A 22,245-nucleotide genomic window follows, 5' to 3' on the forward strand; every position below is an offset into this window, starting at 1 on the left:
CAACACAAGCACTCGTCCTCAGGTGAAAATGGTGTAAACCACACAGCGAGGGAACACAGAGGGACATCACACATAGAGCACACCGAGAACGGCAAACTGCAGACGCAAATACAGCAAGCAGATGGGAGACGCGAACTCAGCAAACCTTAGAAATATGAAACTAGATTACCGTAATGCACCTCTACGGGGAGGTTGTCCTTACAATTCTGTCCAAAACATCTTTGCCTGTGTTGTCTTCTCTGTGTATGTATCTCTACTTGTTGTAATTTTGCTTCGTTTACCGAGGTTGGGGTCTCCGTTTGTTTCCCATGTGCTTTCTCCGTTTACGTTTCCCCATGTGTTTCCCCCGATTTTTTGCCTGCATTGGTATTTGCATATCCATGCATGGTTACCCTTCCCTTCCTCCACCTCTACAGCCTATATAAGTCCCTGTGTGTTGCTCTCCATGTGTGTATGTCTCTTGGTATGGTGTTGCTCGTTGTCTCTCTGTACTGCCCAAAACACCTTTCCCTGTATCTTCTCTGTCTATGTATCTCTACTACCTTGTACCTCGTGTCTGTTCACGAGTCCTTATCCTCTGTTTACGTTGGTGTGTTCAACCTAGAAGATGAACACAAGATTTAGCAGTCTTTTGAAATACATGCTCAACCAGGTGTAGTGTCTGTGTTGTTGGCCGACTGGGTTGCATCGCATTATATTTCTAAGGTTTGCTGAGTTCGCGTCTCCCATCTTCTTGCTGTATTTGCCTCTGTGCAGTTTTCCGTTCTCGGTGTACTCTGTGTGTGATGTCCCTCTGCGTGTTCCCTCGCTGTGTGGTTTACACCATTTTCACCTGAGGACGAGCGCTTGTGTTGCGTTCGCAACGTCGCGATTTATTTATATATTTTTTTCTTTCTACATACGTGACTTTACCGAAAGAACCAGAGTACAAATTTTTAATTTCTGTATAAATGCTCGCACACAATCAAGCAACTGTCATCAATATACACGTACGTGGTCTGGCTGGCATATTTTAGTCAGTAACATGTAATTTAAGCGATCTTCAATACTACGCAAGCATGGAATAATAACGCACTTTAGCTTTATTTAATGTTATTATAATCAGTTATACTTAAAATGATACTTAATATTACATTCAACATCCTCCAGAAAACACAATCATCCAACCGCAATTTAAAAAAAGTTAACGTGCCAGTGAAAATTAATTTCACCTTTGGATGGCATTTATTGTCTTCGACCCGCTGAGTCCACAGTCAATGTTCCTGTATTATGCAGTCAATGCAATTAAAACCAATATGCATGTGGATCACTTATGATGCATCCCATGATATATAAGTCAGGGCACTGCAACAACAAATCCGAAATTAGGCAATCGTCAGATTAAAGTTATCAGAAGGCAAAGTGACAACTTCAGTCGCCTTTTACACTTTCAATAGGGTAAAAATCAAGCTGTCGACGGCACAGATAATACTCTCCATCCATTTGAATTGACGACAACTTGCCCCTACCAATATCTACAAAGCGAACGCACGACGTTCCATTTAGTCAGGAAGATGTCAAAGCGACAACATTCGCTCCTCTTCGTGTTACCCCTGAGGTCCCCTCGCACCTCCTGGCGAGTTTCCCCTGTCGCCCGGTTTGTCACCATCGCCATCGTCACCCTCAGCGTTGCTCCGCGATTTCTTGTCGCGCGCCAGCTCTCTCCGCAGCTGGTTCAGCATCTGTTGTGTCAGAAGACCCTGTTGCAGCAGCTGCTCGGACAGAGAGCTGCCCTTGGTCGCCTTCAAAGTGGTGTTCGTAACCCGCATGTCTGCTGCTCCCCCGGGGCCCTGGTTCTTGGCCCCTTGGCCCTTCCTCCTGTACCCAGTGCTACCGGCGCGGTCGGGCCCCTGGGTCTGGGTCGACCTGTTTGGGCTGTCGGGGGAACTGCCGTCGTCATCGCCGCTGCCTTGCTTGTGCGGCACGCCGCCGCCGGCCCTGCTCTCCTCCGTAGCACGGATGAGGCGCGTGATGTTGCGTACCCCCTCCTGGATTGCGCTGTCCAACTGTTGCTGGAGGTCGCGCACCAGTAGGGCGTCCGGAAACATGTCCATGAAGCGGTAGCTGTGGCGTGAACATTGCGGACGCGGGAACGTCAAAGCAAAGCAATGGCTGGCATCAAGGTAATAATAATAGTATAATGGCCTGCCAAGGCGAGAATGTTGATAAATGGCCGAGCAGTGTGGCTCTAACCAGCATTCAACAAAGATACAATGCAGGAATTTGTTTAGGTGGTTATGCCTCTCAGAATGAGTTACCACCAACAAATAAGTCATGCAATTGATATTATAAATGTATGATAAATGGAGAGGTAAAATTATCGACCTTTCATATGATACAAAGCTCATGCTGCAGTTACGATAACAGGGACATCAAAACATAAAGCGATTAATTTTCAACAGCTTATATCGTCAGATTGGTAATGCTGATTGCAAACGATGATTCAGGGTAGAAGTGGCTCAGCAGTCTTATAGTGCAGCAACGCAGGGCCACGTGGGCTGCACACCTGAGCCACAGGTAGAGGTCGAAGACGTCGTGGACGGCTTCCAGGTGCACGAGGTCGCGGATGTTGCGTGGCTCAGCCAGGGGCCAGCTCACGTGGCGGCACAGCCAGCCGACCGTCAGCGGCTCGTTGCGGCTGTACTGCCGCGCAAACTGCAGCGTGCAAGGAACAGTTCACACGTACACGCACGCAATCGTAATCGCCCTCTCGCAGAATGGGACACACATGCACACAGGCATTCATCCAGGAAAACACCTAGCCACCAACACACGAGGATAAATATCCCCCGTTTTGCCTTAACAGGCTGTTGGGGCAAGTCCTGTTAGCAAGCACCTATGAAGGCCGGCACGGCACACGAGGGGGTGGGTGGCAAGCAATACGCCTGGCCGCCTTTGTCTCCCTAATGGCAATGTTGACACACCGCACCAGGTACTCATTTGAGGCTGAGTCGACCTAGGGGAGGGCCAGGACCGGTTCACATATTAGTCACTGGTGTTGGCCATGATCGGGAATCGAACTCGTGTCGCCGGGTTCGTAGCGCAGCGCGCTAACCGCTACACTCCCGCTCCTCCCATCAATCGCTCAGCCAATGACAGCGACGTACGCTGTGAGCCAACGTAATGTTCTAACATCCATCTACGAGTGCACGTGCGCCAAGTTACCGTGTGCATGTTGAACTTCATTCACACCGTACGTAGCCAACTGTGCTAACCTGAGGTGCGTGCTCTCGTTGCGGTTGTGCCTGTGGGGCTGTGGTTGTGTTCGTGGGGTTGTGGTTGTGTTCGTGGGGCTGTGGTTGTGTTCATGGGGCTGTAGAAGCTTTGCGGCTGTGTCCGTGATTGTATCCAAGGGTCATGCCAGTTACTGCTCCCGCACGTGTCCTTGCGCGACACCGAATGCGCCGCGCGTGGACGTGCCTTGAGGAAGGACGTGCACACGAAGGGCTGCTTGCGGTTGATCGGCGCCGTGCAGAAGACGTAACGCACGCGCAGGTTGAGTGGGATGTGCTGGATCATGTCAGCCAGGAATTTGAAGTCATCCACGTTGCAGACAAAGTAGAGGCCGTCCACCTGCGACAAGCTCACAAAGATGTCCTGCAACCGGACGGGGTGGTCAACAAAAACACACAAAATCAAAGTTTTTTTATTTTACTCTTTTTAGATTTTACCAGGAGGCCCACTGAGCTGTATAGCTCTTTTTTTAGAAGGGACACTGGCTGTCACAAATGATAGCTCAGCGAAGTGGCTTATTACGAGGAAATGTATAGCAGCCACATACTCTAAACGCATGTTTCTATATATGGAGGGACAAACTGGATGATCCGGAGAAAAGTCAACGCAACCACGGGGAAAACTCTAAATACACAGCCGACGTCAGGCTCGAGATTGAACCCACAACGTCCTGTATACCAGGCGAGGTAGTTATCAGCGGCCATATCGCAGATAGCCACACGGACGTGAGTGCAAGATGACTCCGATTAATAATTATCGGAGCACACGCACAAATAAGGGCCAACTCGTGACGGGCTGCCCACATTCACAATATCAGCAGATTGCACGTCCGGACACACAACTCTACGTTTGCCGATGTTCTTTGGTTTCCTACGCATTACACACACGGCTTCCATCGTCTCTTTCCTCATGTGCTTCTCGTATATCGTGCCAGCGCGCGGTATCCACAGCTTCTGCTGGGTGCTGTAGGAGAATCCGTGTCGCGTAGCTAGGAGAGAAAGCTGTGTGCGACCCAACCAGCATGTTCCTTGTTACACAATGCGTTACCTACGATAATATTGGAGAGGGTGGCTTGAGGTAGGTTGTACGTAAACAGCTCCACTTGCTCCGCTGTGGGATGCAGCCCAGCCTCCTAAACCCAGCGGGGTACAAAACAGCAACAGTTGTCACAGATGAACATGAAGAAATGTAACAGCAGAGATCGTAATGCTGTGGGCTCTTCTCCAGATCAACAATGCGTATACTATCCAGCAATGTAGTCGCCAGTGATGTACGATGCGTTGCTTTACAATGACGGAACAGGAATTAATCAGTTCCTGTGAGAACTTGCATCACCAGGGTGTGAAAGCGAGGATACGGCATCACCAAACCTTTGAGTTGACCAAGCACCATATACAAAACCACCACCTGCCACCATAAGCAGTGTTGTAGCTCCCTGTTTTCAACCCAACTAGTAGATCCCTCTATAATACAGGTTTTTTGGGTTAGATCACGTAAATATAAATGTGTCGTTAAACCCGCCATGTCACGTAAAGAAAACGTGCCAATTCGTTACTTGTTCAGCACACCGGTGTGTTGGAGAGTAAACCCACAACGTATACAATTCGAGTACGCTGTTTCACCAGGAATTACAACCAGTTTCATCAGGCGACAGCCAGAATTGTGGAGGTTAGTGCAATGTCGTCACTTGTGAGTCAATACGGGGCTTCGAAGGCCAGAGGGGAGGGGGTGGATTATTATCCAATGGCTTTAAAAGACAAACGCTTGCTTGTGTAAATTATGTTACGTCTATGCAACTGTGATGACAGCATGGAACATGGTCCACATTGCTAAAATTCGAAAATGGAGCCGCAAATTACTCAATTGGGATCACCCGTAGCATCATCGGCGGGCCCCTCCTGTCAGCAGTAGGGGCTGGTGATGCCGAGTTACCTTGTGCCCACAAGGAACAGCTGACACTGGGGTGGCACCCTTTAAAATGCGTTGATGAGATCAGATGTAGGTCGTTCGTCGCGTGGAACGCGCTCCGAGACGAGTAAAGGGCGCTCTGCCAAAAACAAACTCTCATCGCTGATACTTCTTCCGCTTCTTCTTTCATACGGCTGCTGATGTCGATGTAGAGCAACGACTACAATTTCACATTTAGGTGGTCAAGCCAGATAACCGCGCGTCAGGAGCAGCGGAGTAGTGTATCATCGTTGTGATGTCTCCTTCATATTTGTGGATTGGGCATTTGCGTCATTATACAATGTACGGTCTCTATTCGGGATAACCACAGTGGCACACTTCTGCAGAATTTTTTATTTTCCATTTGTGCATCAGGTTTCCGCATCCACTGCCACGGTTTGTGCGGTGGATGCAGTTTAGGGTGGAGCATGAGCTTCGTGGAAGATCAAACCCAGAGATCTAACTGCGTTGGGTCACTTGCTCCTGTTTGTTACCTGAATTGGCTCCAGTGGGCGCGCCATGATGGCCTTCAGCACCGGTAGGTCGTCGCGGTGCATGGTCGTCACCAGGCCATGGCTGAAGGCCGAGCCGAATCGGCCGGCGCGGCCGCCGATTTGCAGCGCCTGCGACGTGCTGATGCGCTCCATCGACTTCTCTCCCTTCTCGTTCATCGTGGGCTTGGTCAGCGAGTTGAATATCACCCGACGGATGCTCCTGAAAGTGCACGGGAGGAAACATCAGGAAGGACCTGAATAGCGTGTCTCTCTCTCCGTGGTCACATGGATTTTTCTCCGAGTCCTCCAGTTTTTCCCTCCACATTTAGAAACACGCGTTTAGAGTAATGAGCTGCAAAAGATTTCCACACGATAAGCGACTTAATTGAGCTATCATTTGTGATGGCCAGGTCGCTTCTGAACAAGAGCTATATAGCGCAGTAGGTCTTACCTGGTAAAATAAAAATTTAGTTCATTTAGTTCAGGTCATGCCAGTGCACACAATAAGGTATGTCCCCAACACAATATCGCAAAGTAATATCTACGGGACCATTTTTGCCGGTATCAAGATGGTGAAACAAGAATAGGCTTTACCCAAACTGCTTAACCCGAGCCATTCATGCTTTGATATTTGTATTGCTTTTGTGCCGTTTGCCTTTTGGCATTCTTTGGTCTAACACCGCTTTCTCTGCTCTAACACCGGTTTCTCTGGTCTAACACCGGTTTTTCTGGTCTAACACCGGTGAGACAAGACTATAAAAGAGGCTCTCTCTGGTGTAGGCCAGTCAGCTTCAAGGATTTGCATATATGACCACAATCATCTGTGGTTAATGCAGAATATATGCCTTGCCATAGGTGTCTATTTGGCGTTTGAACATCTTAACACCTCCTTTGTGATTGCCGGAAAGGTTAAAGCATTTTCATCATCACAATTTAAATGTGAATATGGCAATTTATGTCGGGTATAACACGTAGGTTTTCACGGCCAATATTAATGATTAATAATACATTTTTGGGTTAGGCCATGTAATGATTTAGGCAAATATGTGTCATTAAGACCTTTCACCACTTGACACAGCCAAATAAATGTAATTGTCGAGTGTACAAGCATTTCTAACACACGGTAGTTATTGTTTAAGCTCACCGATAAGTTGAGGAGTAACCCATACAACCAAATTGTGCAGTTAAGGAATGGCACTTGTGTCGATGATACGCCATCGAGAACATTTCCAGTGTAAGGTCTCCAGTGTGACGTGCATCGTGAATGGCCGACGGATGAACAGTGACACGATTAGGGAGGGATTGGCTCGCTGTTAGTCCCCCCAGGACACTCACAGGTTAAGGCCCATGCCAATGGCGTCGGTGGCGACCAGAATCTTGCACGGGTCGCTGGGATCATTGAATTTCTTCGCCTGCGCCAGCTTAGTGCCTGAGAAGACGGGGCAAGCATGTGAGAAATGACCGCGCTCATCTGCAAGTTTACATTTGACCTAGATCTTACTGGACATATGTCTAAATACAATCATCCTTAATCAGCATGGGGCCAGTTGTCACTCGTCAATTATATTAGCCGTGGCCAGGAATTTAGCTCAAATAGCCAGCTTCATAGCGCAAAATGCTAATCACCACTTCTACCACACCTTAAAAAACATATGTGAAATGTAAATATATTATAAACCTTGCTTGTTTCAAAACGGGAAGTTAGCCATTGTAATCCATGCTGGTTATTTATAATGGAGGATTCCGATGAGCTATAAAGCTCTTTTTCACAAATGTCTAGTAGGGGCGGGTCAGAACGTTACAACAAACAATACAGAAAGACGATAGGAGTGTAGGAAAAGTAGACAAATAAAAAACTAAACTATTTTTATTTTACCAGGTAAAGTCCACTGAGATATTAGCTTTTTTTTTCAGACGCAACCTGGCCACAATGTATAGCTCAGCAAAGTGGCTTACCATTTGGAAATTTATAGCAGAAAAATAATCTAAATAATCTCAACGCAATGCGCAGGTCCACTACAAGGCATCAACGGGACCACTTACACATCTCCCGACAATACACAAAGTGTTGCTTGAGCTGCAAAGCCCACGGTAGAGACACGGTGTATGTATGTTAAACTTCTTTCGCACCGTACGTAGCCAACCATGTGAATGAATTACGGCATCGAATCTACGCGGGGAAACCTCACCTGGGGGCAGGCTGCCGTAGATGACAGCGCACTCTTGGCCGCTGGCCTCAATCTGCCGACTGATGGAGTAGATGTCGTTCTTGTTGAAGCAGACGACGCAGTCGCCCGATTGCAGCTTGTCCAGCGACTCCAGCGCACGGTCCTCGATGCTGATGGGAGTCAGCCGCTCGTACGTGTGCACCTGTCATGCCACACGAAACGCGAGCAGGGCCTTCAGCGTAACCGCAGCATGGTGGGATAGTCTCCGGCACTTACGATTAGTGCGGTTGGCTATGTACGGTGCGAAAGAAGTTCAACGTACATACATACGTCTTGTGTTGCAGCGTATCTGTCGCCGGTAAAACGTGTGAATTTGGATTTCATTTCATTCTTGCCAGATATACCGGTTGACAACAGAGTTAAACCGGTAACATTAAGTGTTTCAGCCAGTTTTGGGTTTTAAGGTCAATTATTATCAGCAGCCATGATCAATCCACTGCTGGATGAAGGCCTCCACAAGTCGTGACCATCTATCATAGTTCTGTGATCTACCAATCTACCTCGCCTGCACCCGAGATTATTTCATGGCTCCATCTCCCATCATGGATGTCCTCTCGGAGCGCATTCCATTTCTTACCTCAATATAGAAATTATTGAAGGAATTACATGCAGCCCTCTATCGCAAAACAAAAAAAAATTATCCACAAACGAGACCGGCTCTCAGATATAGAGGAGGTTTTACACTTGAAGAATTTTACTTATTATTCAAGGAAGATCGTGAAATCCACAGATGGAAGTCTCTCCACATAGCCTAGCGAAATTCACTTTGACCTCATTACAGCCGCCCTGCTTCCCGCTGTGCTGCCACTGAAGCAGTGGAGCGTGGTTTGTGATTGAGTTTTACTTTATGTCACGCGGATGATCCCCTTTGGCCAGTTGCCCTGACTATTTTACAAGGGAGATCCATGCTGCATGAGTAATGCAGCAACAAAACAAAGACAACAACATCAACGTTGCAAGAGAACCAGTACAGGGTCCTTAAGCAAGATTGCACAACTAATAACGGAGGTATTTAATGGATGTAAACGAAACACAATAATACTAAAAAAATCGGAGCATATGTGAGAGCAAGAGGTGCCAGAAAACAGTTAGGTACAGGTGTGAGTAAGTAAAAAAATTTACATTGTCCAACAGTTGCATAAACACACAAATTGAAAAGGACAGTGCAAATGTGGGAGCACGAGGCACCAGGAAAAGAGTTACAGGGAGACGTGCAAGTGAGCTCTGTGCTTTGGTTTAACAGGAAACTAAAGAGGGGGAGTGAAGAGGGAGAACCATTAAATGGTTCACGTCATATCCACAGCAGGTTTTAGATTTTATCGACAAAAAAACATAAATGACACGTGACTAACATTTACTAAATATAAAGCATCTGCCTTCAATAATTTATGTGGGAAATCCATGTTATCCCAACAGTTATCCAGTATAAATAAACATTCATATTCTGTTAAGTGTAAAAACATAAAAACTATTTTAACCCTGTTTATCCCCCCCCCCTTATTCATTACAATAAAACCATTAATTACAATAAAACCATTTATTGTAATGAATAACTCTGTCCTAAATACATTGGTAGCTCAGTGGTAAAAACAAGAGGTCAGGTTTAATGTTTTAAGTAATCGATCATTCTCCATTCATGATTAACGTCATCTAATTTTTCCTTAATATTTCTCCGGAAAAAAACCCAGTCAGTCAATCCCTTCTTCTACAGTAAAGGTGATCTAAGGTCCAAAGGCATTACGCTTCCCTCTCTGCTTCATGTTAACGAAACTCGGGGGAGACGATGGGATGAGGGAGCATTATAACAGCCCGACCGGCGCGAGACTTGTTCTTATTCACTGGGCATTGCTTCTCACCTCCACCTCCTCGCCCGTGGTGAACATGAGGTCCCTGACCAGCGCGATGGCAGCTGGCTCCCCGCACACATGGACCTCTTCAGCACACAGCCCTGAGGGTGCGGGGTAAGAAGCGGTACGACAAGGCACGCTTACAGGAGGCGGCACGAGCGACACGACACGTACGTTAAGTTATCGGGAAAAAGCCAGAGACAAAAAGCGTGAGAAGACAAAGTTGTGAGTGCGAGGAACAACAGAACAAAGGGTATCAAACTAAAGGTCTGACGGGCCAAGTAATGCGACGTGTGTTTTTTGTGAGAACAGAATGTTGAGGGCACAGACACTTGAAAACAAGACAAAGACGGCCTCTTTGGGTTCATGATGAAACTGAAATGTCATCTAACAAGGGAGTTGCTCTTGAGATTGTTGATCATATTGCTCAGTGAAACCCAGATCTGTCTCAACATCTACAAAAAGCCAAAGCCAATCCCCCCCCGGATACCTTAAGTCACCTTCACTTCAAACTGACGATTCAGCTCATGGCAATTCGAATCATGTGATCGCTCCTGGCTATCTTAACCCTTTCCCATTCCGATGACTAACACGTATGACGCAATAAAAAATGATGACGTACATGTACGTCATCAGTTTTCATTGTGTCATTGGAATGGAATAAAATGAAAAACTAAACTAACTTTATCGGTACCGAGGCTCCCACAAGGCCATGCGGGAAGGCGTGTGGCAGTTAGTTTGGCGCTAGCTGTCAGAGTGCGGTCGTGTCGCTACAGTTCTCTGCCTCTCGAAATAAAATTAACGCTAATTGCACGTTCTGAGCTTCAGTGGTGAATGGAACCCACCCTGCAATTTGCAGACGTCTCGGAACAGAAAGGGTTAAGAACTGAGCCACCTAGTTCGATAGTGTATATGTCCTTCTTTGCACGTGCATACTTGATGTAATGTTCTGCTTAACATCTACATTCTTTCATAATTCCGTCGTCGTGGAATTGGACGCGACGCTAGGGAGGCGCACGTGCATCTTACCCAGCAACGCCCTGGTCCACGCCCATCCTCGTCCGGGGTCCCTTATCATCTGGATCTCATCCACAACGGCCACCTCATCTAGCGGGCACATTACACACAGTCGTCGCTCGGGCCAAACAATTCACAGCCGTCGATGCCAAATACGTGAAAAAACACCACCACTCACAGCACATATTTGCATTTCTCATATGTATTATTAAATGTATGGCACTCTTCTATCCAGATCTGGATGATGGTCTCGCAATGCTTTGTCAGTCGTGAGGGTTGATTACTGATGATGACAAAGGAAACGATGATGCAAATGATGATGATGATGATGTTGGTGAAGGGATGGTGAGGGATGGTGGCATCACTGTCACCAATGACACGTGCTATTGTTGCCACGGTTGATGGATGACGATGGATAACCATGATGGTGGAGGACGGTCACTGCGCTCTGCGGTACACGTTCTAATACCAGAGCTCCCACTTACATCAAAGTTAATGGATATGATGCTAATTTTGTGCAAATAGTGATGAATCATTTACATCATAAGACTTCCTACTATCTATAAGTAAACTGAGAATGGACGATTATCATCGATATATGTTGAACTTTTTTTGCACCGTACGTAGCCAACCGTGCTAATTGGAGGTGTGGGAGGAAGGACAACAAACTTCACACAAAAAGTTCGAAAGAAATATAGTTTTACATCTACATTTAAAAGTGCATAGCTCCAATTGGCTTCCTAATAATGAGGCAAACCACGGAAATATTGAGCGTCTCAACGTTGCCAATGTTTTCACTGGGACTTCTTACGCACACACGTATCGGGCCGACACTAGTGGTGGCCAACTGGCGTCTCCTGAGCTGCATGCGGCCCTATAATCCACCCACATGTGGCTCTATCGAAGGGGCATAACGTGGAATGTGCTATCACAAGAGTGAAGAATGTCTCCCATGCTGTGGCGAAAACTGTTGATCTACAAACACACTTATACAATATACACCTGGCTCTTTGCAGAACTCATGGGTACTCTTTGGCTCCTGGGCTGTTACAGGTTGGCCACCCCTGACTTACACATTATGTTGGTGCTGCACATTTCGATGGTGCAGGCCACGTGGGAGGACGGCCGACCCTCCTCAGAGGCAAATAACCGCTCCTCACCCGTCACCAGGTCACATGGTACGCCCTACCACCCAGAGACAGGTCAAAGCCACACACACAAGAGCACGTGAGTACAGCTTCTGTTTTGAGCTTATAATCTGGTGATGTTGCTTTGGCAGCGGTACACAAGCATACAGAATAACAAAAAACAAGCCACAACATATTCATCAATATCACTGCTTTAAAAGGAAACATCATAGACCATGTTTTGGATAATGGCCCTACTTCATAGCAATTATGTGCTTTGTGCTCCGAACCTGGCGATCCGAGTTTGATTCCTATTCGCTCATAATAAATATGTGAACCAGTCCTGGGTCGTCACTAGAACGAATCAGTGTTACATGAGTACCCGGTGCGATGTGTGAACATCAGCACTGGAGTGACAAAGGGGGCTGGGCATGGTGTTAACCATCATCCACTCGCCAACACTTGCCTCAACAGACTGTTAAAAGGCTACACGGGAGATCTTTGTTTGTGTGGCGGTGCGCACACCGACCGCTCCTTTGCTGCGCTCGTAGATCTCGTGAGCGAGCAGCCTCAACGGGCCACAGTAGACGGCCGAGCGTGCTGCCAGGAAACGCTGAATGGCGTGGTGAGTCTTGCCACTGTTGGTGGGGCCCGCGTGGAACACGATCTTGCGCTGCATGCTCCGTGCCTCTGGGTACCTGCAAAAAACATGGGAGCGGTCGTGTATTTACAATGTTGAACTTCTTGGCACCGTACGTAGCCAACCGTGCTAATCGGAGGTGCGGGGGAAGGACAACAAACTAAAAGACGATAAGCAGTTCGAAAGATATGAGTTTTCAATCCAGACTTAAAAGTGTATAGCCATTAGATAAGCGACATTGAATACGTCATGCATTGTCAGAACAAAATCCAGAAAGTCAGAATAAAAATCGAGGAAATTTGAATAAAAAATAGCTTTCTATTTCTGAGCTCACAACAAATGTTGATGTTGAATTAATTCATGAAGAGGCTTAAGCCACAAAAAGCAGTTCTAAAGAAATGAGTTTTCAATCTAGACCGAATAGTGCATAGCTCTAGTGGCTTCTCAATATCGTATGGAAGAGCGTTCCAGACGGCCAAAGAAGCGCATCTAAAAGCGCGCAAATGGAAATTGCTTATGATGCGACCCTGGATACTACTGCTCTTGAGTATTCATTTTGGCCAAGTGATATATTGCTTCTTTCATTTGATCATTCACTGCGGCAATTTAATATTTGAAAGCTGTGGTTGATTATGCGAAGGACTGTTATGAGTAATGTAGAACAGGTCTCCTCTTAGAAATTTGATGTCACAGCGTCTTTTGTGTAGAGTATTACATAAGCAAATTCCATTTTTGTTATGGAGGATTATAGGTTGATGGCATAATTTGAACGTAGCCACATTTAGTGGCTTGGCAATAACGAAAAATATCTGTGTGCTCCAGTAATGCAAAGCAGTGGTGTGTTAGTTGTACAATTTAGAAGTATGCCGACAACTAACGTTGACATTCACAGCACGAATACATCGATATGCATCGATTTGTTTAAGGAAAAAACAACATACTTTAAATAAAGAGAATGCACACAGGGGAATTGGATTTAAAAGTACAAACCAGTTACTGGGGAACCGAAGGTCACTGATCTTGCGCAGCTCCTCCATGCACTCCAGCATGGGGAAGATCTGCCGGGAGTGCTGCAAGAAGTAGGGGAAGATGTCGTCCACGTGTCCTGCGATCAGACAACGGCCTCATAGTCACGAATGTGCTGGGGAACTCAATCTCCTAACACCCTGCAGGCACACCTGTGCCAGTAACACTTTAATCAAAGTGGGTACAATTCATTAGGGTTATCAAACCGGTAAACTGGTAACCATTTCTCATAAGTGATTACCACTTGTCAAAGTCAGGAACCGGTAACAATTTCCAAATTTATCGTAGTCATGACTGCACGGAATGGCACGCAAGAAGGCACAAATGGTACGGTGGTCTAAGTTTCCTATACGTGCGGCGAACCGGTCACTTTCTTTTAGCTGTTTTTTTCCAATTGGTTACCGGTAATGCAAAAAACACAATTTTAACCATCTTACAACACAGCCCAACTGCGTCAACGGAGCGATGCATGACGCCAATAAATTTAAAACTAATTACTCCAGAACTGTTTTTTGCGTTCAGTTTGTCGTCCTTCCCCCGCACCTCCGATTAGCACGGTTGGCTACGTATGGCACGGTGCGAAAGAAGTTCAACAAACATACAAAACAAGTAAACAAACATTTTACTATTCAAGAATAATTTTTTGCCTCTATCATAAAAGTGCCCCCGATACCGATGTGCGGCACAGTTGGAGAGGAGGGAGTGAATATCAGACGGCCGCAGCCACGACAGAGATGCGACGTTCGCCTTGTCTGGTTCACGAGATGGTGGGCTTGCCAAGGAGGAGAAGGGCACTGGTGGCAGACTGGAAGTTGCGAGATGGAACCTACGATGAGACCATTTGTGACCCAGGGTGTGAGACTGTGTGTGCTTTGTAACAGAGGGCAGCCACTTTGGACAGGTGCATTGTTGACCTATGAAAATATTTTTATTTTACCAAGTAAAGCCCACTGAGCTATGTAGCTCTTTTTCAGAAGCGACCTGGCCACAAATGATAGCTCAATTAAGTTGCTTATCACGTGGAAATTTATAGCAGCCAAATACTCTAAAAGCCTGTTTCTAAATATGGAGGGAAAAACCGGAGGACCCGGAGAAAAATGCAATCAACAATGGGGAGAACATGCAAACTCCAAATATACAGCAGGCATCAGGGTCAGGATCGCACCCATAACCTCCTGCATACCAGGCAAGGGAGTAAACATCTTGTCACCGCGGCACCCTGGATGCCAGTGGAGTTAGGTCTGAGGAATGGATGAAGGAATCACGTCTAGTGCCGAGTAGTGTGCGGGGCAAGGCACTTGTGAATGTGCTGGAGATGCTTGAGATGTTTTGTAGATGTGCCGGAGAACACGGCGTTGCAGTGAAGTCCAGTCTAGATCAGACGGTAGGTAGAGTAGGAGGCAATGGCGTTTGGCAACTAAGTGTTCAGAGGAGAGGGAAAATATTACGAAGCCTGGTGAGGTGGTGATTGGAAATGTGGACAATGGATGAAATGTGAAAGTCCAAACTCAGGTTCTGAGCTAATAGGACACGAAGCATCTTGGGATGGGCGGTCGGTGTGATGAGGCACCCAGCTATGGCAGGTCAGGGGTAGATGGCATTCGGGAAAGCCTCTCGACTGCCTATGATCATGACTTCATATGTTAACGGATTTAACAGGAGACAGTTTTCCCAGAGGCAATGCTGAACTGACAGAGAGAGTGGTCAGTAAGATCAGGAATAACTGACTGGGAGCTTGAAGGGGGGGTTGTAGAAATGTATGGAGTAATGAACACATTGCAATGTATGCCAATGAAATACAGTATTCCCTCGTTATTCGCAAGGGATACGTTCCAGATATTCTCATAAATAAATAAGCTATAAAATATATACAAAATATCATAACACAAAAATTGGTGATAATAAACTAAGTAAAACAATTTTAAGCATTAAATAAAAGTTTATCAAATAATTTACCTTATATTATCATACAGCGCATCATCAATTTATCTCATTACTTTATCTCTCATCACTTTCTCTCTCATCATCAAATCGCAGCGTGATGAGGCAACCGTGCCGAGCAATGCAAAGACATTGTCCCAGGCTAGAGCGCAGCTGCGTACCTGCTCCACAGGAGATGTCACTCAGTGCGATGTGGAACTCGACGGGAAGTGCATTGGACTCCATCACCCACTTGCGGAAACTGATGAACGCTTGGTGAAAGAGCCGTGCTGTGCCCGTCAAACAAGCACACACACACCAAGCAGTAATTAGCAACTGTTGTCATCGGCTGCCATAATCGATCCGCTGCTGGATGATGTTGATCGTAAAATATTTTTAACGTCACGTTACGCAATTCCCGTTTAGCGACCTTGACAAACATGCTGAGCGAAATATTTTAAGACGCTGAACACTTTGTTTGTGGCACGTTTTGTTTATGTGACAAACCTTACTATTCGGCTGCGTTGGGTGGTGGCGGGTTTAATGACAAATTTATAATTTATGTTAAAGTGATCTAACCCAAAAACCTCCATTATGGACTTTGTTTGTAGTAAGACGGAACACTGGTCATAAAATAAAGGACAAACATTTGTTGATTAGAGTATTGAGTTGTTTATCAAGATACTTATCAAAAGATAAATAGCACATAGATGGTGTAATATTACTTATATGAAAACCAGAAATATGCATGTGAGATGTATAATAATCCCAATTGTAGACATCTCTTGATTTAAGAAACTGTTTTTTGGCAAACTTTAGAGATTGCCAGCTGTAAAATAACATTTTAAAGCTATATTATAATGAGTCATACTGTAATATTTATGTTTTAAAGGATACTCTTTGGGTCTTTTGGTAAAAGGATAATCAAGAACCCAATTATCTATGTACAATTATTTTCGTTTAAAATAAAATTACATTAAAAAGGCTCCGTCTGTGTTTATAAAGCAATGTGAAAGACACATAATAAAAGAACGTGATACAAAAAACAACTGCTCTTTATTTAATCCCATTGCTGCTTCAGTGAGCATATCAGGTTCATGTTTGGTGAATACATTTTATAAATGTGAAAAAGGCAAAAGAATTACCATCTAAGCCATTGTCCACTCCCAGTTTCTGCATCTCCTTCCGCTTGTAGAATTTGTTCAATATTTTCAAAACCTCATCTAGGAGCAGAAACAATAAAACACAAGTTAGGAAACGCACCAAAAACATTCTGAGAGGCGTGCATTAAAACTATCTACATATTACCAAATACAACTTTTTTGAATTTCTAGAAAATAAGCTCTAAAACCCTCCAATTTCACCGACATATTATTTATAGCAACATATCGGTTATATATTTCTCACACATATTTGAAATAAATACAGAGAATCAATTTTGACCAGTATCTGAAAACTGTGGTGGGGAATTCGTAAGGATCGGTTACTGAGTGATAGTCATGAACCAAATACCGAGGTAGAAGTAATACCAGCAACATTTACAAAAAAGACGTAACAGCAAGTCATTCTCGTTTCCCTTCGACCAGATTTAAGTACGAATTCACAACTGTTGAACTGATGGACAATGACATTCCATCCTTGCCTCGGTGAAACCCGACTCCTCAGTCGATGTGAAATATTGCAAAACGTCCATCACATTCTGCAGTGGAACTGCTGTAATTAAAGCTCTTTTTTTTTCAAACGGGGTGCAGGGGTATGCAACAATTTTTTTTAAAATAAAAATTTACAATATCCAGTCGCCATCTCCACAGTTGTTACGTTGAGCGATTTCCCTCCTTCGGCTGCCATTACAATCTTAGTCTCGGCCACTGGCCATTGTCCCTTCCGGCGACAAGTTTACTTTTTTTGAGTCAACTACGCTGTTTCAAACTTGCATGCATTTCGCTTCCTGTATCTCAAAAGTAATTAAAACTTCAGAGCGTTAATTCCTCTCTCTTTGTGCTTGTGTCTTTGTGACCATATTTCTCATCCATATTCCGTGAGCAGATAATATGTACTGATTGAAACCGCGTGTTCTGTAGATCACACTACAGGGATCGTTACTTTACATTATCAAGTTAAGCTTCCAAATGCATTTTAATTCTGTCCCCACTTCACTACCTGGCCAAGTTACGCATTCTGATGCATTTCCCAGCGTCACTCGCACAGATTATAGTCATATGTTTCGAAAATATATTCCTGAGGTTTTTTTTTATTATATTGCGTAAATATGTCGATAAACCCGCACCCAACCTGACACGGCAAATTAGTAATAAACAAAACATGCCAGTTCGTTAATAGTTCAGCACCCCAGTGTGTTGGAGAGTAAACTCACAACAATTACAATTTCAGTTGATTGCTATACTGCTGAAAGCAAAAGGCATTTGAAATGACGTGGGCAAGGCAAAAACACCATAAGCCGGGCGACATACAACCGGTTAGTGCTATGCTAGTGACGAATTGGCCATGTTCTGTTTACGTGACAAACCTTACTAATTGGCTGCGTCGGGTGGTGGCGGGTTGAACGACACATTTATACATTTATACGCCATCTAACCCAAATAACCTATGTTATGGTTGCCTTAATCTGCCTGTAGAATTCCAATGCACTGCGTTTGCAGTCTCCACGTACAACTCCAGCCGGACCAGGCACGTTGGTTCCCACTGCTTCTCACGCACCAGCACCACCCCCCACACACCCCAACCCATCAACACGATTTGCTCCGCCGTCAAATTGTTGTCGTGATGTTTAAGCCAAGCCACGAAATACACTTCCAGATCTCGTGACTGATTTCATGAGAATATATTTGCTTTGAAGCTTTCGTGACTGCAGGAATTACTCTTTGCTTCTTTCGGTAAAGTAACGTAGAAATATTTTTTTTTCTCTCAAATTTAGTTCTAGCTGACGACGGTTGCATGTATTGCAACCGAAACGTCGTACTCTATAATTTAATACATTTTCTTCCCACGTGACTTCAGGCGAAAGAACTCAATGATAACACATTTTCTTGGCTCTTTCGGTAAAGTCACGTAGAAGTGAAATAATAAAATATAAATATAAAACAATAAAAATTCTCACGACGTTTCGACTGCAACACAAGCAATCATCATCAAATTTTCTTTCTGTGGATTTCACACCTGATGATGATTGCTTGTGTTGCAGTCGAAACGTCATTCAGATGCTGTCTTTTCCGACAGACCTGTTCTTCACCTGAGGACGGCTGCTTGCGTTGTGGCCGAAACGTCGTGAGAATTGTATTTTATTTTTATTATTTTATTATTTCCCTTCTACGTGACTTTACCGAAAGAACCAAGAAGATGAATCCCTGCAGTCACGAAAGCTTTAAATCGAAACGTCGTGAGAATTTCTATTGTTTTATACTATTATTGTTTTATTATTTCACTTCTACGTGACTTAACCGAAAGAACCAAGAAGATGAATCCCTGCAGTCACGAAAGCTTTAAATCAAAAGATAACACATTTGTTTAAAATCCCAGAGTTTCCTCTCGGCTCACTCTTGTCGAGTGACTGCGTGAGCTCGGCTCCGATGTTCTCCTCGCTGCCGCCGACCGCCGGCTGCACGACCAGCGGCACGAACAGCGACGTGTCGGCCGGCCTCGGCCCCGACGAGAAGGCAGAGGCAGGAAGGCAGCGACCACCCCAGGCCACTGCCGACGGGGCCAGCCACGCCGGGCCACGCGGGGAAGCCGAGGAGGAGGAGGAGGCGACGACTCGGCGACTCCAGACGCCGGCGCGAAGCAGCAGGAGCCCGGCCGAGCCGCGCCGCACCACGCTCATGCTGCGTCTCTTCAGTGAACACGGAGCCTGCGGACACACACGGGGAGCTCAGTGATGGTGTGTCCCCCCCGTAAGTGTTGTGTGTCTCTTCGTGAGCGTGGAAGTCAGTGGACACGGAGGGGTTAGGGAAGTCACCGGAGCGGCCAAGCGGAATGCGGCACCTGAGCGCGGTGGCTGTCGGTGTGTAGCGAGTGTGTTGGGGTGTGGTGGTGAGTCGAGTGAATGCGGTGTCTAACCAGCCTGGTAAGTGTGGTGAGGAGTGAGCCTGGTGAGTGTGGTGAGTACCGAGCCTGGTGAGTGTGGTGAGTAGTGAGCCTGGTGAGTGTGTTGAGGGGCGAGCCTGGTGAGTGTGGTGAGTAGCGAGCCTGGTGAGTGTGGTGAGTGTGGCGAGTGTGGTGAGGGGTGAGCCTGGTGAGTGTGGTGAGGGGTGAGCTTGGTGAGTGTGGTGAGGGGCGAGTGTGGTGAGTGTGGTGAGTAGCGAGCCTGGTGAGTGTGGTGAGGGGTGAGTGTGGTGAGAGGTGAGTGTGGTGTGGGGTGAGCTTGGTGAGTGTGGTGAGGGGTGAGCCTGGTGAGTGGTGAGTGTGGTGAGTAGCGAGCCTGGTGAGTGTGGTGAGGGGCGAGACTGGTGAGTGTGGTGAGTAGCGAGCCTGGTGAGTGTGGTGAGTAGCGTGGGGTGAGCCTGGTGAGTGTGGTGAGTACCGAGCCTGGTGAGCCTGGTGAGTGTGGTGAATAGCGAGCCTGGTGAGTGTGGTGAGTAGCGAGCCTGGTGAGTGTGGTGAGGGGCGAGACTGGTGAGTGTGGTGAGTACCGAGCCTGGTGAGTGTGGTGAGCAGCGAGCCTGGTGAGTGTGGTGTGCAGCGAGCCTGGTGAGTGTGGTGAGTAGCGAGCCTGGTGAGTGTGGTGAGTACCGAGCCTGGTGAGTGTGGTGAGTAGCGAGCCTGGTGAGTGTGGTGAGTAGCGAGCCTGGTGAGTGTGGTGAGTACCGAGCCTGGTGAGTGTGGTGAGTACCGAGCCTGGTGAGTGTGGTGAGTAGCGAGCCTGGTGAGTGTGGTGAGTAGCGAGCCTGGTGAGTGTGGTGAGTAGCGAGCCTGGTGAGTGTGGTGAGCAGCGAGCCTGGTGAGTGTGGTGAGTAGCGAGCCTGGTGAGTGTGGTGAGTACCGAGCCTGGTCAGTGTGGTGAACAGCGAGCCTGGTGAGTGTGGTGAGTAGCGAGCCTGGTGAGTGTGGTGAGTAGCGAGCCTGGTGAGTGTGGTGAGCAGCGAGCCTGGTGAGCAGCTAGCCTGGTGAGCAGCGAGCCTGGTGAGCAGCGAGCCTGGTGAGCAGCGAGCCTGGTGAGTGTGGTGAGTACCGAGCCTGGTGAGTACCGAGCGTGGTGAGTATCGAGCCTGGTGAGTGTGGTGAGCAGCGAGCCTGGTGAGCAGCGAGCCTGGTGAGTGTGGTGAGCAGCGAGCCTGGTGAGTGTGGTGAGCAGCGAGCCTGGTGAGTGTGGTGAGTAGCGAGCCTGGTGAGTGTGGTGAGTAGCGAGCCTGGTGAGTGTGGTGAGCAGCGAGCCTGGTCAGTGTGGTGAGCAGCGAGCCTGGTGAGTGTGGTGAGTAGCGAGTCTGGTGAGTGTGGTGAGTACCGAGCCTGGTGAGTGTGGTGAGTACCGAGCCTGGTGAGTGTGGTGAGCAGCGAGCCTGGTGAGTAGCGAGCCTGGTGAGTGTGGTGAGTAGCGAGCCTGGTGAGTGTGGTGAGTACCGAGCCTGGTGAGTGTGGTGAGTACCGAGCCTGGTGAGTGTGGTGAGTAGCGAGCCTGGTGAGTGTGGTGAGTAGCGAGCCTGGTGAGTGTGGTGAGTACCGAGCCTGGTGAGTGTGGTGAGTATCGAGCCTGGTGAGTACCGAGTGTGGTGAGTAGCGAGCCTGGTGAGTGTGGTGAGTACCAAGCCTGGTGAGTGTGGTGAGTACCGAGCCTGGTGAGTGTGGTGAGTAGCGAGCCTGGTGAGTACCGAGTGTGGTGAGTACCGAGCCTGGTGAGTGTGGTGAGTAGCGAGCCTGGTGAGTGTGGTGAGTAGCGAGCCTGGTGAGTGTGGTGAGTACCGAGCCTGGTGAGTGTGGTGAGTACCGAGCCTGGTGAGTGTGGTGAGTACCGAGCCTGGTGAGTGTGGTGATTAGCGAGGAGAGAGCCTGTCGAGCGGCAGGATGCGCACGTGTGACTCTCTTGACATCCCAGCCAGGTCCAAGCCAGCTAGGACCCCCCCATCCACAAACGGGGTGTCCGAAGACGGCCTGATTCGCGTACATTCAAACACTCTTAATTTACGCACGACATTGCGCAAGCATACATTGTACAAACCCCATCGTATTTGCGATGTTATAAAATGCTCGTTTTATAAACACCTCGAAATTACAGAATCGCAGTTCGCTTTTCCGCTAAGCCCAATGGCGCAATGGGACAGGCAACAACTGAGGACGCCCAATACCGGGCTGCGAGAGTCGATAGCCGATACGATCGATCGCAGACTGAGCGAGGCGACCAAGTCGACAAGAGTCGATAGCCGACGCGAGATCGGCAGTGGCGACATCACTCCGTCGCTGTGCTCGGAAGTGACATCCCCTGTGACGTCACCACGCTCGAGCGTGGTGACGCGCTGACGTCATCGCGCCCACCGCTCGCCCGGGCCGTGTTGACGTCACTGTGGTTAGGACGTCCACGCTGGGCCGTGATGATGTCATCAAATCTCCTCGCATGGGCCGTGGTGACGTTATTGGCACCTTCTACAAACAGAATGAGGGTACCCCTATGGGCTCCCCCTTGTCACCAGTGATAGCCAATGTGTTCATGGAAAAGTTTGAATCAGACGCCATCCCGACGTCCACCCTGCGTCCTTCCCTGTGGAAGAGGTATGTGGA

At 47.2% G+C, this 22,245-nt stretch overlaps 1 protein-coding gene across 2 annotated transcripts; it reads right to left on the reverse strand.

Moving 5' to 3' along the window:
* Positions 1-863: 863 nt before the first annotated feature.
* On the reverse strand, positions 864-21,589 carry SUPV3L1 (Suv3 like RNA helicase). Of its 2 annotated transcripts, none has more exons than XM_078855607.1 (16): positions 21,483-21,589; positions 19,075-19,384; positions 16,665-16,742; positions 15,702-15,809; positions 13,564-13,678; positions 12,463-12,631; positions 11,880-11,991; positions 10,819-10,896; positions 9,799-9,890; positions 7,904-8,084; positions 7,050-7,143; positions 5,715-5,934; positions 4,325-4,405; positions 3,460-3,636; positions 2,546-2,694; positions 864-2,103 (listed from the first exon to the last, which is right to left on the reverse strand). In XM_078855607.1, the coding sequence occupies exons 2-16, from the start codon at positions 19,355-19,357 to the stop codon at positions 1,587-1,589; spliced, it is 2,454 nt and encodes an 817-aa protein (XP_078711733.1). In that variant the 5' UTR covers positions 19,358-19,384; positions 21,483-21,589; the 3' UTR covers positions 864-1,586. The 2 variants fall into 2 exon arrangements, with proteins under 2 accessions (XP_078711733.1, XP_078711734.1); XM_078855608.1 differs by having other exon boundaries at positions 21,458-21,499.
* Between the last annotated feature and the right edge of the window lie 656 nt (positions 21,590-22,245).

This window comes from Lampetra fluviatilis, chromosome 4 (genome assembly GCF_964198595.1).
Source record: "Lampetra fluviatilis chromosome 4, kcLamFluv1.1, whole genome shotgun sequence".
NCBI classification, from domain to species: domain Eukaryota; kingdom Metazoa; phylum Chordata; class Hyperoartia; order Petromyzontiformes; family Petromyzontidae; genus Lampetra; species Lampetra fluviatilis.